The sequence below is a fragment of the Takifugu rubripes genome, chromosome 5 (genome assembly GCF_901000725.2).
Source record: "Takifugu rubripes chromosome 5, fTakRub1.2, whole genome shotgun sequence".
NCBI classification, from domain to species: Eukaryota; Metazoa; Chordata; class Actinopteri; order Tetraodontiformes; family Tetraodontidae; genus Takifugu; species Takifugu rubripes.
The window spans coordinates 1,753,074-1,770,586 of record NC_042289.1 but is presented as its reverse complement, the minus strand read 5'-3'; the positions used below and the strand labels follow the sequence as shown (position 1 = coordinate 1,770,586).

General features: G+C 44.5%; 3 protein-coding genes across 4 annotated transcripts; all 3 read left to right on the top strand.

Moving 5' to 3' along the window:
• The first annotated feature begins 103 nt into the window (after window positions 1-103).
• On the top strand, window positions 104-1,956 carry nol12 (nucleolar protein 12). Its single transcript, XM_003964250.3, has 6 exons — window positions 104-294; window positions 640-745; window positions 828-876; window positions 972-1,117; window positions 1,241-1,329; window positions 1,499-1,956. Exons 1-6 carry the CDS (start codon window positions 191-193, stop codon window positions 1,689-1,691), a joined length of 687 nt encoding a protein of 228 aa, XP_003964299.1. The 5' UTR covers window positions 104-190; the 3' UTR covers window positions 1,692-1,956.
• A 2,180-nt stretch (window positions 1,957-4,136) lies between these two features.
• LOC115249935 (serine/arginine repetitive matrix protein 4-like) lies at window positions 4,137-6,577 on the top strand. The gene is made up of 4 exons (XM_029836618.1): window positions 4,137-4,181; window positions 4,313-4,497; window positions 4,840-6,368; window positions 6,527-6,577. Exons 2-4 carry the CDS (start codon window positions 4,407-4,409, stop codon window positions 6,575-6,577), a joined length of 1,671 nt encoding a protein of 556 aa, XP_029692478.1. The 5' UTR covers window positions 4,137-4,181; window positions 4,313-4,406.
• Window positions 6,578-8,509: 1,932 nt separating this feature from the next.
• triobpb (TRIO and F-actin binding protein b) lies at window positions 8,510-17,463 on the top strand. Of its 2 annotated transcripts, none has more exons than XM_029835910.1 (12): window positions 8,510-8,844; window positions 10,612-10,668; window positions 10,833-10,901; window positions 11,003-11,092; window positions 11,387-11,496; window positions 12,382-12,823; window positions 13,327-13,579; window positions 13,896-14,001; window positions 14,536-14,707; window positions 14,793-14,894; window positions 16,146-16,232; window positions 16,417-17,463. In XM_029835910.1, the coding sequence occupies exons 1-12, from the start codon at window positions 8,839-8,841 to the stop codon at window positions 16,576-16,578; spliced, it is 1,656 nt and encodes a 551-aa protein (XP_029691770.1). In that variant the 5' UTR covers window positions 8,510-8,838; the 3' UTR covers window positions 16,579-17,463. The 2 variants fall into 2 exon arrangements, with proteins under 2 accessions (XP_029691770.1, XP_003964333.2); XM_003964284.3 differs by having other exon boundaries at window positions 8,512-8,844; window positions 14,548-14,707.
• The last annotated feature ends 50 nt before the right edge of the window (window positions 17,464-17,513 follow it).

The window sequence follows — 17,513 nt, the reverse complement described above, 5'->3', positions numbered from 1 at the left end:
TTGAGAAAATGTTTCCTTGTTTCCACTATTATATTATATTATATTATATTATATTATATTATATTATATTATATATTAAATGGTAAGGTTTTATGGAACGTTTCACTGCCACCGTTTTCACTCGAACGGATTTTAACGACGGACCAGGACGGAAGTTGGAATAGAGTAGAGAAGGTTTCACGTGTACAACATGAAAAACACAAAAAAGAATATGTCTAAGAAAGCAAAATTTAAGCCTGGCGCTAAGAAACGGGAAAATAAATGCATCGTTATGTTTGATGACAAACATCGACAGTAAGTTATTTGTTTTACACAGTCTCATAGGCGTTAGCATTCAGGGTTAGCTGTCATTGATCGTTTGTTATTCAAGCAAATTAATCTTGAATACTTGATCAGTTTGTTGCATTGAAATCATCGATTTACGATGTAACTCCTGTTTGTATTACTTGGTTTAGTTAACTTAGTTTAATTAACGTTGTCCAATGTGTTGTATTGAAAATAAGTGATCTATCAATCGCAATACACATTGCTTCCTTCACAGTTTGTTCTTACGTTGAATTATTGTTTTGTTGGTGTTTGAGATTAACGAAACTCATTTCGCAAGATTGATGCAGCATCTGTCTCCTATTGCACTGTCAGGGAGTATTTAACTGGTTTTCATAAGCGAAAGGTGGAAAGGAGAAAAGCAGCAGTGGCAGAAATCCAAAAAAAAATCAGGGAGGAACAGATCAGAGTGCGAGAAGAAGTAAGTTAGAGGGTAAATATGTTGAAAAAATCTTGATAAAAATCTTGTGATAATCTCACGTGTGTGTCTATCTGTTACCTAGAGACATAAAGAATACATAAAAATGCTGAAGGAGAGAAATGAAGCCCTTGGTGAGTTGATAAACCATTGATACCCAGTTCACTGAATGACACTTGGAAATGGGACACTTTTTAAAAACCTGTCTCCTATGTGCATCACTTATCAGATGCTGCTGCCGATGATCTTGAAGACGCCATAACAAGTACAACAGAGTCTTTGCAGTATGATCACCCCAACCACACGGTCACTGTGACGACCATCAGTGATCTTGACCTCACAGGAGCCAATCTCTTTGGATCTGCCACCACTGAGGTATAATCAATGTGCCTGTATTTACCATCTCTCTTCAATTCAGTCAGGCCAGTGAATTGATGCTTAAAATAATGTCTGTGCCAGTGAAAGCCACTTTTTGATAATTTTTTTTCAAACATTTAGGTTAATGAAGATGAAGAAAAGAAAGAAGAAGGACAAGAAATAACTGAAGCAATGCCAAGAAAAGCTGGAAATCCCATTATTAATAAAAAGTAAGTTTTCTATAAAGCAGTAATTGAGAGTAATCGTCTTCTTATTTTTGCTAGTGTTGATTAATATGCAGATTGGCCGCTGTAGCATTGCCTAAAAATATATCACAGCTGTCTCCTGGTGTAGCTGCATCTAGCTCCTTTTATGCCACTTTCCCTCCTGTTGCTCCAGGATCCGCTCCCTGACAGCATCGCTCAGCACCTACACCACCAAGCGGAACAGGAAAGGGAAGCAGGAAAGCCGAAGAGGACAAGGCCAGCCGACAGACAACAAACACAATGCCATATTGAGTAAACAGAAAAAAAAGACAAGCAAGTCACAGAGACGTAGAAAGACTGGGAAGAGAGTTCATCATCAGGAGTGAAGTGAATAAATTACAGTGCAGTGTTGGGACACTGAAACTGCTGGACCACTTGAGAGCAACAACTACACAGATGGATCAAAATGGAGCTGTATTGCTTCAGCAGGATGTTTGTATCAAGCCCTGGAACTGCCCTGGTGTGTTTTTGACCCTGTTCCAATCTGCTATATATTTTGAAGTAAAACTGTATTTATAGTTTTATACTGTTCTATGTTCTTGGGTTCCATTTGAAATAAAAGCTGAATCCTTCTAAAAGTTGGCCCCCACACCAATGTCAGCGTGTACTTCTGTCTATTGTTTAAGGAAACCTGAGTCTGTTGTCGACATCCTCTCCAACACCAGGAAATTGACCCTCAGCTCTGCTCACTTGATGTTAACCTGTGAATGATCTGAAGAAAAGGCTGCTATTTCAGAGCCTTCTACCACACTTTACTGACATATTCGTGGTTTTAATGTATGTCAAACCCCACCCCTCAAGCACAACCCTCGCCAGTGTTTATTTATTTACGCTAACCTGAGCCAACGTGTGCCAGCTGTCATTCGCCTGCGCGTTTCATTTCGCTTTCTAAAGCCAATGATATTTAATACAAGTGCTCAATGGAGGATCGTCCAGGCCTACGGCTCCACATTGGCTGAAGGTCTGTGCACTGCAAGGTCCATCGCTGCTCTGACTGAGAGCCACCATGGCAGAAAAAAAGGCGTCAGATTCATCTTTTTGGTTGGACAAAAACACATCAGAATCATAGTGTGTGGCAGCGTGAGAACAAGGGAATTAACAGAAGAAGAGTCACTTGATGGTGGGGCTGGATGGCTGTTGTTTTGTCTGACTAGATGAATGAAACTTCTAATCAGGTAATCATCAATTCCATTATGTTTATCTCAGTAAAATATTGCATGATCACAAAGGACAGAATGTGTTGTGGGGAGCCCGGTGTGTTCAGGTGGTAATTATATAAGGCTCTGCTACATTGATTTAGCTAAAGTCTAATGAAAAAAAGTTTTCTTTACAATATCTTGCACTGTTAAAAAATGCTTTACAATACTTTGTTCAAGTGTAGGATGACCAGCAGTATTTCACCACATGCTTTAAAGTGTTATTAATAGCATATTAAATAGATAATATGACCATTTGGGTTAAACTGTTTGTCTTGATATGACTTATCATGAATTGGCACTATGGAATAAGATGGCTGAATGTACGGTCACAGGATGCAATGAGGATCCCACCATGTCGCCTACCGGTGAAGAGCCCACATGCCCCAAGTTCCAGCCCAACATCTTTGACCCCTCCCGTTGCCATGACTGCCTGCGCCAGAAGCACCTGCACTCCGGGGCGAGGGAGAGTGCCGAGGCAACGCCGCAGCAGAAACCCGCAGCAGAACCTGAAAATGGTGTTAAAACTCAAACAGACTCCAAGGTTGGACGAGTCAAAGGGGTGGCGCTGACACCGATCCCATCCCAGGAGGAGGAAAGAGACACCAGCAGCAAGGTAGAAAAGAAAGGAGAGGGGGTGTGTGGAGGTGGGTGCACCTGCAGAGAAAAGGGATTAACTGGATGGGAGGGAGCACCCCGGATCTCAGACATTAAATATTGTGATGATCATCTATATTTTGAAATATCTTCAGGCTTCTATTGAGATGAAGTCGTATAAAAAGTTCAGAGCCTCATCGGCTCCTTCACTACTGTTTTGCGATTATGCATAGAAACGTAAGAAATGGTGCAGCTAAATTTGGAACTGTTGCCTTTCTGTAGTTGGAAAGCGATCACTTCATGCAGACGTAATGAAGTGTGTTGTGATGCTTCAAAATAAGTAACATGCAGTTTTGATTCTGAGACTTGCGTCAGATTAGAAGAGACAGGTTTAGCCTCTTCTGAGATGAAGTGCCGGCTACGCTAAGAAATAGTCATTAATTATTAAAAAGTCATGATCTCTGGTTACAGAGATGTAACCCTAAACAGACTCTGTGTGTGTGTGTGTGTGTGTGTGTGTGTGTGTGTGTGTGTGTGTGTGTGTGTGTGTGTGGTGGGCTGGGGGGGGTGGGGGTACCAAATATGCATTATAGAGGAGTGAGGACATTTTTGGGTATGGCAACATTTTCTCTGGTCCTCAATGAGATGACCAGGGTAAGGAGCTATAAGGAGCTACATTAGTTTTAATGTATTTCATGTGACTGTGATTGTATATGATATAGATATAGGTAGTACAGTATATAGATCCAGTAAAACTATATGCTTAAAAGAGCACTGGCGTTTTTGATAAGCTCTACGTTGTTTTTATAGCAATGCTTTGACACAGAGTGTCTTGGTGGCCACATGATTGGGTTATCCTAACCTGTCACCCTATCAGGAGGATTCTGACAGTGTGTCGGCAGTGAGCAGCTACTGTGATGTCAGAGGAGGCAGTGTGGATCGTCAGGACACTCCTTTCTGCATCCTGAGCCCCGACTGTGAACTTTATATCTGCGACGGAGACGACGACGACAGCACTGACAGGTGGGCCAGTGTGAAATTGCTTATTTCTCAGGATTTACTGTTGTTTTGTCTCTGTCTTTCCTCCCTTTGCCTTCTGCACTCTCAGTCCTTCACCTTTCATCCTTCTTTCTTCCTTATTCTCTTCCCCTTAGCTGCCTGGAACAGAGCGACTACCAAGAGTCCAGCGGCTCGGGCAGTGCTGAGGACGAATATCTGCCAATTCGTTGCCGTTCAACCAAAGTCGGAATGACCAGATTGGACCCTCCACCCCATAGGCCCAACCCTCGGGGCTGGATGGAAGAAGCTCAGAGCAGAGATGGCTTCAACGGCACATCAGGTACACAAAAGTTGACAACGTATTTTGTTATGTCCTTCGGGGCGTCTCATTAAATCATTAAACCAATTAAAACATCACAAAAAGTCACAAAGTATGAAACGCAAATGTAGGGTGAAGCTATGACTAATTGACCCATCCATATCTAGTTACAGCTACAGGTGTTGTTTACGTGCCACTGATGTTTGAGGTTACCTGCCGGGGTGTCACGGAGCAATAATGAGTAATTTTATATCGCTCCGTTTGTGTCCGGAGACCTCCGACAGCTTCACAGTACCCTGTTGCACTCTGATGAGTCTTGCTTCTGCTTCAGCTCCTCCGTCTTTTATCAATCTTTTGTTTCAGGGTTGAAAGAAGACAGAGCAAAACGTGAAAGTGGTTACTTCTCCTTGGGGAGGGCAGCAGGCACCAGTTTGCTCCGCGACAACAACCCATCTGGTCCATTCCGCCATTATGAGAGAGGGCACCGCATCTTCAGCACAGAAAATGTGGAACCAAAGGACACCATCCCTTTCAGAAACCCAAGTCTGGGTGCGGCTTCAGAAAGGCAAAAGATGACTGTTCTCAACGAGGACCTGCTGATGGATGTCCCGTCTCCTGACCTTCATGAGGTCGCCATTGAAGTTGAAGCTCAGGTTGGGCCTCGGTCTCCGAGTCCTACTCCATTTAAGATAGCAGAGTCGTTGGCCTCCACTGGTAGAAAAGGCCTCAGTAACTCCTACAATCAAGGAGGCTCTTCTTCTGCCTCTACCTACTGGCATTCAGGGCGTATGGATACCTCAAGGCGTGGATCCCCTCTGCAGTCACGCTCTTCTTCGCCTTCATGTGGAAGCCAACCATTCAGACGCTGTGAGTCTGCCACTTCCATCGGCAGGCATGGATCTGCCAGTGGAGGGTGGACTCGTGGGTTGGAAATGGGATCTGGAAATTCCCAGAAAGGCGGTCAAAGGACATGTTATGAATCAGGAACCCTTCCAAGAAACTTTAAATCATATGCTGCGACAACGAAATCCCAGTCGACCACTGTGTCGGACTTCAGGAGTGCTTTGAGAAAAGCAGAAGCAAGTCAGTCGTTGAATGGTTGTACCCGAGATGGTAGAAGCTCATCTCCTTTAAGAAGGGATCGTCACCCTTCAGGCCAAATGTCTCTTCGCAAAACTGAACTCAGTAGCGGTCCCCCAGATGGACACAGGTATGGCAGTCGTGCTTCGTCGCCATCTTGGAAAGCTTCTGGTGGCGTACGTGACAGTTGTGGTTCTTCACCTCAAAGGAGGAACAATTACTCCTCCAGCCAATCCCTCCTTCGTACATCCGAGTCTGTTCTGTCTCTAAGTGGCCATAGTCATCATGGACGCTGTGGTTCCCCTATAAGAGAAGGCTACGATATTGAAAGCCAGGCTCTGCTTCGTAACGAGATGACTCAGAATGGAACAAATGACCAAGAAGATGAGACTCAAACCGTAGCAACATCCAGAAGAAGTATGGCGAGTCATTCTGCGCTCCATAAAGGCGCATCAGGCCCTGCTGGCCACTCACGGGATTGGCACAATCAAGGTTCATCTCCTGGAAGGAAAAATGATCAGACGTCAACTCAATTTCAGCTCAGAAGAACAAAGGACAGTAATTCCTTACATGGTGGCACTTCTGGAAGCCGAAGCTCTTCCCCTCTGAGGAGAAGCCACGAAATGCCTTCACAGTTTCGGCTACAGAGCCGCGATAGCAACATTGCAATGTCTATAGGAAAACGCGACAATGCCACTGACCATCGCTTGTTGCATAAAACAGAAGCTAGCCGCTCGCTCAACAGCAAAAATCACAGCAGCCGTAATTCCTCTCCCTCTAGAAAAGGATCCACTGAAGCACCTGGATACTCAGTTCTTAGAAATGCCACCGATGGAGATTCTAGCCATTCATTGAATCGAAAAAACCAATACCAAAATTCAAACTCTGACTCCTATCGCTCATCCTCCTGGCGAGAGTCAGCCCGTTCTCACAGTAGCTCTTCGTTATCTCGTGTTGCTTCGCCCTCCAGACAAGTTACAAATGGAAGCAGAACATCCTCCATCACCAGGGAAACTCGTAGGAGCCCCAATATCACCAGATCTGGGAGACTGGGCCCTGAAGAAAGCAGTCCATCTCGGAGAGACCCACCACCCCGGCGCCAGCGGAGCCCTTCGCCTTCATCGCAGGTCCAAATGCAGCGGCACATCTCTTCCCACAGCTCAGTGGAGTCCTCAGAGTCTGGGCCGCCATTGTTGGGGCCCTCGGGACGCATCAGGGAGGAGTATGTCATGATAGCTGATGTGCCAAAGGTCAAAATTGTCCATCAGAGGGAAGCAGGCAGCCATACAGGGCGGCCTCAGAACCAGCGGCCCTCACAGAGACAGGAACTCTTCAAACCTGCCAGGTCAAGCAGCTTCAAAAATCTTTAGATCGCCTCGTCCAAACTTGACATTCTGATATATCCAAGGTAGTTTTCTATGTCAACTGGACTGGACTGGACTATGTCAACCCCCTTTGTCTGCTGGATCACATGGTGGTGTGTCACCGGGTCTCCTGGAATGGTGTGAATGTTTGGTTTGTTGTTGGAAGGAGTGGAGGACTGCATTGTACGTGGGTGACAGGAAGTGTCTCAGCCCTACACCTCTGTTTAAGGATGGTTTTTCCAATTTGGAAATGGTAAGGAGGGGAGACACCTCAACAGAAACTAGGTGAACGACCCGACCAACGACCCTGCTAACGACTCTAAGGTGACCACCCAGATCATTAGCATGCCAATGGTCCACAGGAGCTATATTTTCAAGCTCTCTCCCCAGCGAATTCAGAACTGAAGAAGCCTTCTGGATAGAAGGCGAAACGTCTTCAAGAGAAGAAACCTAGTCCAGTTGACATAGAAAACTACCTTGGATACGATGACCTGGATGATTGAGAATCTACACAGACATTTTGACATTCTGATATACCTTTCTGCCATTTTAGCCACTCCCTGAGCAAACATCCCTCCAGAGATTGGGAGGACACAGGGGACGCTGAGTGGCACTACGGTAGCAGTGGATATTTATCACAAACACACTCCTCCACCTCGCTGCAGGTAAGCCGACAGCTGGTTTACTTAACATCTGGTAAAACTCACTTTTATTGTAGCAGCCCTAAAGAAGCTGTGCAAAAACACATCTTATGATCTGTGCTTTGGACATGACGTTGAGCAACTTTTCCCCCCAGCAAATGGGAATGTTTAGTCTTTCATTCTTACCTGGATTAACTTGCTCATGCTCAACCACATCTTCTCTGCAGCGCAAGCCAGAATTGGAAAACCACTTTGCTGTGTTTGTTCATGGCAGAGAGTCTTTCAGTAACAGACTGTTGATTTTCAGAGGCCTGATAGTCCCACAGCAGATGAGGGCAGTTCTGGCAGAGGGAACTACCACAGATCAGGGCAAATGCAGGTACAGTCTCTCCCACAGTGAAAATCATGACTCTCAGGGTTAAATGACAGCTGATTTTTCTGTCGTCATTAATGGTTAAGTGAGCTCACAGGGGTTTATTGTAGGTACTTGGAGCCTGCTTCTGTTACATATTAACCAGACAGGTATGCTTCAGGTATTTCCAAAGACTCTGGTCTGCCATGGCATGTGTTGAAATTCCTGAACTGGATCCAGTGACAACACAGACAGAATTCTGTGAGGGCAGGTGTTCTCTTAGTTGCAATTCATCGGGTATTCTGGGCAGTAAAGTTTAAGTGAATTTGTATCTTATCAAGATAAACTCTTTTTCACAGGTTTTTGTCCCCACTAAAGAGGAGGGAGTGAGACGTCACTGTAATACTTCCTCCTGCTCTACACTACATAACTTTGAGGGCGTAAAAAAAAACAAAAAAAACCCCCCCAAACATCAATATTATTCGCCGTTTATTTTAGGGAAACGTTGTTCCTCGGCAGGTTCTCTTCGGTTTTGAGGCGGCATCGTGTAGTTTTTTTTTTTAAACGATCTTCGCAGTTCCGCCCAGGAAGTGGCCGAGCAGCAGCAGCGAGTTGCGGGATTGTCGCTACCTACCCGCCGCTCCACGCCAACTTTTCACCATGGCTAAAAAAAACCCTTAGTTTTAGTCGCGTTTAGAAAGTAGGCCTTCTTTCCTCCCCAAATCCGGGCCGAGGAAATATTATGGTCTGTCTAAAGTTATCGTGGGCATGAATGGCGGGGTTACTTCATGTCGTATAACGTCAGAGGATCGCGGTGTAGTTTTTCTTTTAAAGATCGGCTAAGCTGAAGAATAAGGTTTACAGCAGCAAAGCGTTTACATTTACTTGTCTTTTGCCTTTGTTTGCCTCTCTGGATCCTGTTATCATGACGGTAAGTTGCACCTTGACAGTTTCCTCCCCCGCCAATGCTTCCTGAATTTTAAATAGCTGTTATAATGAGTGTGGCTAAGCTAGCCTTCACTTTAGCTTCTGTGTTTGTTTTCTTTTACGAAAAAGCTCTTCTAACCTTTACATCAAACCGGGCCTTGTCAAAAGCTGAAATTTGTGCGTGTATGTACAATTGACGTGGCTTTGCAGGCAGGTGTTGCTTCCATTTGTTTAGCAGATGCTGCAACAAGAAGAGCCGGTAGATGTTAGCTGGTCTCTGCTATATAGAAGTAAAAACCAAACCAAAAAAACCCTCTGAATTGAGCTACTGTCAGTGTTTTTGATATTTATACCTAGGAAGCAGGTGCAAAAGAGCCTTTTGTAAACAATGCTTAGAATGCTTTTGCAAAAGGGGACATCCATCTGTTGACTGTATGAGCTCTTAAGGTCATAAACAGATGACCTAAATATGTATTTACTAACATCTGCTCCCCACATCCTGTTCAAGTGACAAAATTTAATTGGGATGTGTCACGGTTGAGTTTGGAGGAAGAACTTTGTCAGTGTTTTATATTGCAGCTTTAAAACTCCTGTGTGAAGAGGCCATCTCAGTATTGTGATCTAGAATTTCTTGTTCGGCATCATATTCGCTCATGATTTAAGTGAATTTTCAAGCACCTTAATGTTGATCCATCCTCAGTTTCCTGTTATTAACCTGTGCTGACCTTTAAGAACTAAAAGACATGAGTGACGTGGATGCACCGCCGTGTACAGAGCAAAATAGGGTTGTGCTAAAGGGGCCGTTACAGTTGACAGAACAGGCAGAGAACAAATTTTAAAAAAGTGCAAACAGAGGGAACAGCAGGGCTGGAAAAGCGAGCGGTGTTACATGGAGATAGACGTGATGGGAGTGGGATGATGAATTGACAAGGAGCTGCACAAGTGAGGAGCGAACACAGTGATAGAGAGATAAGCAGGCAGGAATGTACGCTCGAGGGGGGCTCCCTTATCTAAATTTGGGATCACGGCGTTTGAAGGTACCAACTGTTGAGTGTGTTCTGCTCTTGTTGTCATCAGCTCACCACAGTTTGACAAGTTTCTTTTTTTTTAACACTTTTCAGATATTTTGTGCCCTCTTGAACTGGTTCCTGCTAGTTTTTACATCTGCTTTAGAGTTCTAATGTTCTGTGACGTTCATCTGCTTTACGATGGCGTTTATGACGCTTAGTCGGTAAACTGCTTTAGTCTTGTTCTTGTATCGTTTTTGCCAGCACAGTTTATCTTCATCCTCCAGGACTGCGATGATTCTTTCTTCGGGATTTGGATTGTCTACGTTTGAGCATGTGTTGCAGCATTTTCTGTCTCTGTTACACAATAATCCACCACAGTGTGATCTAACTGGGCTCACCTCATTATTAATACCCTCTAAATCTTAATCTGCAGCCTGTTTAATCTGTAATTAAAACTAAATCATATGATTTTAAATGTAAGCCAATAAAAGGAACGCTACTTGCCTAAGTCCATGATTCTATGGTTATTCTAAACTTTAATTATTATCTTTTAAACGAATAAGAGTTTACATTCTTATGAAAGTCTGTGTGTGCTGCGCAAACAGATTATAAAGAATTAGGTCTCAAAGTACAAAAATCAACATTAACCTTTAACAAATCTGCTGGTTTGAGTTTGCGTGCACAGAAAAGCCTGTTTTTTCCTAAAGTTAGGAACTGACTTGTGACTAGAGCTGTGATGATGTGTACTCTTTGCTTCGCAGCCTGACCTCCTGAACTTCAAGAAGGGATGGATGTCCAAACTGGACGACAATGGAGAGGTACGTCCGAGACGTCCCGTTTCTGTCTCTCCTGTCGCTTTTCGTGAAGCCGGAGTCTGTCTTAAGTGAAAGAAATACTGCTACAAATGCAAACTTGGTCATAGATGTAACACTGTAGGCTTGAGATGAAACCTTGCGCTGCTGAATCTGCCGTTTCCCTGCAGTGGAAGAAGCACTGGTTTGTTCTGTCTGATGCTGGACTGAAGTATTACCGAGACTCCAGTGCAGAGGAGGTAAATTCAGTTGTCATTTTGACACTTTCTGACAACCAAAGCATGTGCAGACATGTACGCATTTGTCAGAAAGACGGGAAACGAGTCGCATTTGTGTGCAGAAAGATGACCTGGACGGAGAGATCGACCTAAAATCCTGTGTGAGGGTGTCTGAGTTCGATGTGGAGAAGAACTACGGCTTTCAGATACAGGTCGGTGTTTGCTGATGTAGCTCAGCGCTTCTCACCTTCTCGCAGAAGAAAACATGATTTAAAATATTTATACAAAGAGTGCTGTCAGACATTTGCACTGTGAACCCCTAAGAAATGATACTTGACCAGGGGAGAACATTTTATCCTTCTACTGTAAACAGACCTCTCAGTTTCCCCTCCTTTTTTAACCTATTATCATGACTCAGATGTGTTACAACCTCATCCAAATGTTTACTCTTTTGGGATCCGGCTCTAAGCTTGAAGCTCTTTTCCCTCCTCTCTTTTGTTGTGCAGACGCAGGAGGCTGCGTTCACTCTGTCTGCCATGACGGCCGGGATCAGGCGGAACTGGATAGAAGTTTTGAAGAAGTGCATCCGGCCGAGCAGCTCTCCTGACCTCACACAGTAATTTACAGCTTCGCAATTTAAATTAGTCGCGTCATGTGTCAATCTGACCAATAGTCAACGTCTTTAAATAGGACGTGCTTGTATTTATTGTAACCACTGTCTGAAAGCTCCTTGCAAATCCGAAGTCTGGTCTGGTTTTCAGGAAGTTTCGAAATATTTACAACAGCCATCAGGTCCTCTTAAACAACATCAGACATCTGTCTGTCTGTTTCTCGTTCTCTCTGTTTCTCTTTCTCTCTTCCCATTTCTCTAATAAAAGCCAGGGATATTGATAAAGTTCACCTCTGACTCAACAAGGCTCACTATAACCCTTAGTTGTTCCAGGCATTAGTGCAAGTTTATTGACATTAAACGTCCAAAATGATTGTCTGATTGAGTTGATCTGTTATTTCATCTCCCGCTCTTACTCCCGAAGGCCACAGCTGATCTGGAAGCAGAGCAACAATTTGGCCTGCAAAACTTTATTCATACTGAAACTTAAGCAACTGAAGTATTATAAATGTCTGCTTTCCCTCCAAATAGTTTTTGAAGTGCTTTTTGTTGCAAGAGCATGTTTGCTCCCATCCCTGAGGTCTGGTTTTGGAGTGTTATGCACGCGCGCACACACACACACACACACACACACACACACACACACACACACACACAGCTCAGATCTCTTACTCAGCGTTGGCCCTGGAGTTTCATTCAGTGTGTTTTGGCTGCTGCAGACGAATCAGTGCTTCGTTTATTGCTCAGGGTGTCCTGATGTCATCATGAGTCACCAGCAGCTGGTCTGTGAACATTCGCTTTGAGGATTGCTTTACGTTGTCAGAACAAAAGATTATATTTTGTATCATATTGCTGTATTTATTTATATTAGATTTTGTCTTCACTCTGTAGATTACCCGACAGCAGCAGCGACAAGGAAAACTCCCACTCTCGCTTTATGCCGCCTTCGCATCGGCCTTTATCACATCGTGCCGGCATTCAGCCGGATCCTCCAACATCTGCCCCCCCTGCTCTACGAGGATTCGACTATGTTGAGCTGTCCCCCGTTCCCACCTCATCCAGCCTCCTGCCATCCAGTCGGAGAGAAGCCGGAGAAGGGCAGGGCAGGGAGCACAGCCAGTGGCAGGGGGAGCAGAACGCGACCAGCCAATGGGAGGCCTTGTTGTCCAAGAAGGGCACAGGTCCTGGGTCGAACCAAAGGATCTGTGCGGAGGAGGAAATAGAGAAGAAGTGGGCGGAATTTGAAACCATGCCATTAAAGGAGATGAGCTCCAGGCCAGCAGTGGGATCGTGGACTACCAAACAGTCAGCCAATGAGGCGCTGCAGAGGGAGGTAGTGTGTGGAGATGTTTTCCCAATTTGCATATAGAGATAAAATGCAAATTAAACCTTCATCTGCCTGGATGAAGGAAACCTTTCCTCTTCCTGCATGCTCATAGCTCATATTTCTGTCGCGCCTCAGCACTGTTTTCCTTTTGACATAATGAATTCATTTAGAAATAAAATAAAACAAAAAATGGGCGTTTGTAGGGAAACACTGCTGAAAAGCTTAACTGGTTTGTCAGTGTGATGTGATATGCTTGTTTGGTTTGAACCTGTTGGCTGTTTAGTGTATAGTTTGCTTTAAAAGTTTGTCACATGACCATTATTATTTTAGACTATGTTGCCCCAGATCGGTGGTCATGTATCGACATTCAGTTATGTATCATTTTTAAACTCCACAGACTTGTTCACAAGTGGCAGCTCCCCGTTCATGTTGCCCTAATTCAATCAATAATCCACTGTCTCTCCATCCGTGTAGCTCAGTGGGCTTTACCTCCCTCTGTCCCTTCACAGGTGGCGTCACTGAGGCAGCAGCTCAAGGAATTTCAAGGCCGGAGAGGGGGGGGTGGGAGGGGAGGAGGGGATGGCACAAGTGCAAGGGGAGGCTGTGGGCCTGAGGCCCCCTGCAGCCGCAGCCTGGCAGCCATGGAGCACGCGCAGCGGCAGGCACTGGAGGAGCTGCAGAGGCAACACGAGCGCCAGATGAAGGAGGTGGAAAATGAGAAGAACAGGCTGCTGCTGGAGGAGACCCAGGACACCACACGAGGTCAGCACATCCCACTGTCGGCAACGTAACAGAACGCCACAGCATCAAATGAAATCTTCATTTGAGGCGAAGACATCATCAAGATCAGTCAGATGTTGTTTGAGGTCACCATTTTAGATCGTTTTCACCTATCAGCATTGTGTTGATTGGCTTTTTATATACTACAGTTACTCAAAAAGATAAATGTACAATTAGATCTCTAAAACTGTCAAAAATGGACCGACCAAATGTTTGGAGAGTGCCTCATGCACAGCGCTGCGTCAAATTTCGGTTTTTGCTCTTCAGCTATTTCACACTGATGCGACTTGTGTTTCAGTGATCGAGGCCTTGAAGAAGAACCACAAAGAGGAGCTGGAGAGAGAGTTGGAGAAGGTCAGAAGGCTCAGCGGTGGGGGAATGGATGCACAGGCGCTGCAGCAAAAGTAAGTGTCAGTGTCGTAGCATAACTAGGGCCACTATTGAAAGCATAACTGTTGATAATAAATCTTTAAATTAGTGCGTCGTAGCGGTTTATTGAGATTAGACAATAGATGGCGGCACCCTGGCCCAGAGTGTAAGACACCAGACACATTAACAGATGTCTTGTGTCTCACACAGAAAGGCAGAATTTATGGACTCTGCAGCTCCTGGTTCTCTTGTCTAAGCAGAGGCCATTCCTGCCGCAGCTGCTGGGTCCTGTTGGGTGTTTAAGGAATGCAGAAGGATTTGGCCACGGATTAGCTTCCTTTTTTAGGTGCACAAAAACCTTTGACACAACACTGTCTCAGTGGCTGCCACTGGAACCTCCACTGTGGGGGCCATCTGTACTGCCTGTCTGTTATTCCTCCTATGCAGCTATTGCTCAGAATTCCAATCCACACAATTTGTCTTGGTCTTTTTATTGTTTGCTGTTGTTTTGCTGCTGTTTGCTGAAAGACACTGACACTTTTAAGCCTCACAGTTCGGTACACAAAAATGTGTCACTGCAGGGCGGAGAGTCAGGCCCTGCACAGAGAACTGGCTGGACTGTCTGAGCGCTACTCTCAGAAATGTCTGGAGCTGAACCGAGCGGAGCAAAACAACGCTGAGAGGGAACGGGAGATCTGCCGCAAGGAGAGAGACTTGGAACAGCTGAGGAAAGAAAACCAGGTGAGTTAAGCGCATCAGCTGATGAAAGACTGGAATACGGCGTAATAACGGGCTGTTTACTGCGTTTGTACCCCCTCCCCCGCAGGACTTGAAAGCCCGCCTAAAAGATGAGATGAGTCGTGTGCAGTCTGCACTCACAGATCAGCGCTCAGAGGCCAACAAAGACAGGACTTGCTGTGAACTGGAGGTAACCGTCCGTATGCATGAACACACATGCCGTGAAAGCAGGAAGGAAGAGAATACTTGCTGCATCACTCGCGCCTCGCAGCACAGAGGCCTGTTTTTGCAAGAGTCAGGCCAGATAAGGTGTCTCGTTGATAAAGGTTTGCTGCTCCTCCGACAGCGTGTCTTTTGGTTTGAAAAAACCAAAGTATATTGATGTTCACTTTATGGGGTAAACCCTGCTAGTAAATGGTTGAACCCCCTTTTTGCTTCCAGAACTGCCTTAGTTCTTCGTGGCAGACCATCTAGGAGGTGTTGGAAACAATCCTCAGAGATTTTGGTCCATTTTGTTGGCATGATAGCATGAAGCAGTTGTTGTTCTTAAGCAAGGTACACACATAAAGATAATGGGGCAGCTTTTGTCCCAATTTCCCCCCTTCCCAGCCAAGGACGGCAAACACCGGGGTGTCTTAGGTCTTATAAAATTAACCTGAGGTCTGAGGTGTGTTAATTTGTGTGAATTTGTTCTAATTGGCTCCAAAAATGTTTGGGGCCGACAATCTCCGTGAATTGTCAGTGAGGAGGAGGAGGGAGCTGTCTGAGGGACAAGGAAACAGGCGTAAATATAAACAAGCATGTTAGCGCTGCCTCCAGGATTTTCTGCTCAATCTTTTCTTTTTTTGATGAGATTCATGGTCGGTGGTGGGACAGGATGATGATGTGTGTGGTCCGCTGTATTGTCCTTATGCATGTTCCCAGCCTGGTCTTCTGCTGCTGCAGCCCACTGTCTTCAAGGTTTGACGTGTTGTGCATTCAGAGATGCTATTCTACATTCCCTGGTTGTATTAAGTGATTATTTGAGTTACCTGTCTTCCTATGATCTGTCTGCTCATTCTCCTCGGACATCAATATTTTTGTTCACACCTGCCACTCACTGGGTATTGTCTCATTTTGGAACCATTCTGTAGAAACCCTAGAGATGATTGTGTGTGCAAATCCCAACATTTTCTGAATTACCCAGGCCAGTCCATCTGGCATCAACAATCCCAATGTCATCAATGTCATTTAAATCGCTGTTCTACCCCATTTTGATGCTCGGTTTGAACTTCAGTCAAGTCGTCTCTACGTGCCTGATTGGCTGAGTATCTAGTTGTGTAGACAATCAAAGGAATATGTGAACCTTGTAAAATGCCTGGTGTGTATATGTTTCAAGAACAGTAGAATATTGTCTTTAATATGCACTTATTCATCTCAGCCATTACCCTTTTTCTTTTAGGTTCTTCTCAGGATGAAAGAAAATGAAATTGAGTATTTGCACAAAGAGATCAGCTGCCTAAGGAATGAGCTGCAGTTTCTTAACACGGTACGGGTGTGTGTGTGTGTGTGTGGTGGGGGGGGGGGTTGTTCTGTGAAGCTGACTTTCTCGGATAAATACCACGGAATGTTTATTCTCATTAAACCCTGGAAACATTCAGCAACTGGAGTCCAAGGATTATCCGATGTTCCAGCGTTTTAATTAAACATGTCTGCCATTCTCTGATCTGCAGGAGAAACACATGGCATGTGAACGATACACAGAAATCCAGGAGGAGCTGAGCGGCATGAAAGGCCGGAGCGAGCGAGAGATTCAGAACTTGAAGGAGCATTTGAGCCTGGCCATGGCCGCCCTGCAGGAGGGGCAGAAGCTGGGCAACAGCCTGGACCACTGAGACAGCGAAGCTCTCCTTCGTCCTGCGGGTTTTTATCTTTCACTGATGTCTGGATCACAGGGACTGGATCACAGAGATGTACGCAGAAGCAAAGGCCACGACTGCTGGACTTGTACAGTTCTGATTATGTGGGGACCATAATAGTGCCTTAGTTCTTAATCATCCTGTCATGAAACCATGTAAACTAGCCATTAGCTGAGTTTCGGCATTACACTGGGCCTCATTTGAGTTAGGAAAGTGCACTTTTGGATTTTATCATTCAGTTCACCTACTTTTAGTGTGAGTGCAATTGTTGGGTCTTAAAACTGGATTATTTGTTTTTATCTGGTCGTGAAGTGTTCATGCTGTGATCTTATGTCAGATAAAGCAGCGCTCCACAGTTACAGACTTTTTTACTCAAATAGCATATGTTTCTGTAGAAATGGGAGCTAATAATTTACTGTAGTTATCTTTTTACCTGGAAACTGTACTTATGTTTTTCTGTGTTTTTAATATAGATTTATGATGGTTTCTGGAATATTTTGGATTTGTTCTGGACAAGGCGGTATACATTTCTTTTTCCCAACAGGCTGATTTTCATATTGATCTGATTGTCCTGAAATACATTCCTACTCATCTCTTTGAATGAATGTTGTCTCGCCTTAGTGTCTTTATTTTTTACAGTGGCTGAAAAGCAGGAACTCATAAGCCTTCATTCACCTCAATTGATATTTTGTGCCTCCACCACTAACATTGGTGTTAGATGGTGTTAAATATTGAGCCAATTTTTTTTATTGACCATACAAATTCTGATTTTAGAGTTATTTAATGAACTATAAGTCCTGTTCTGTCTTTGTAAATTGTATGCAGTTTTACAATCAATAAAAAAAATGTCATGCTTGTAATGGTTGTGTGCACATGGACCTGAACATTTTTAAACACAGGTTCCTGTGTTT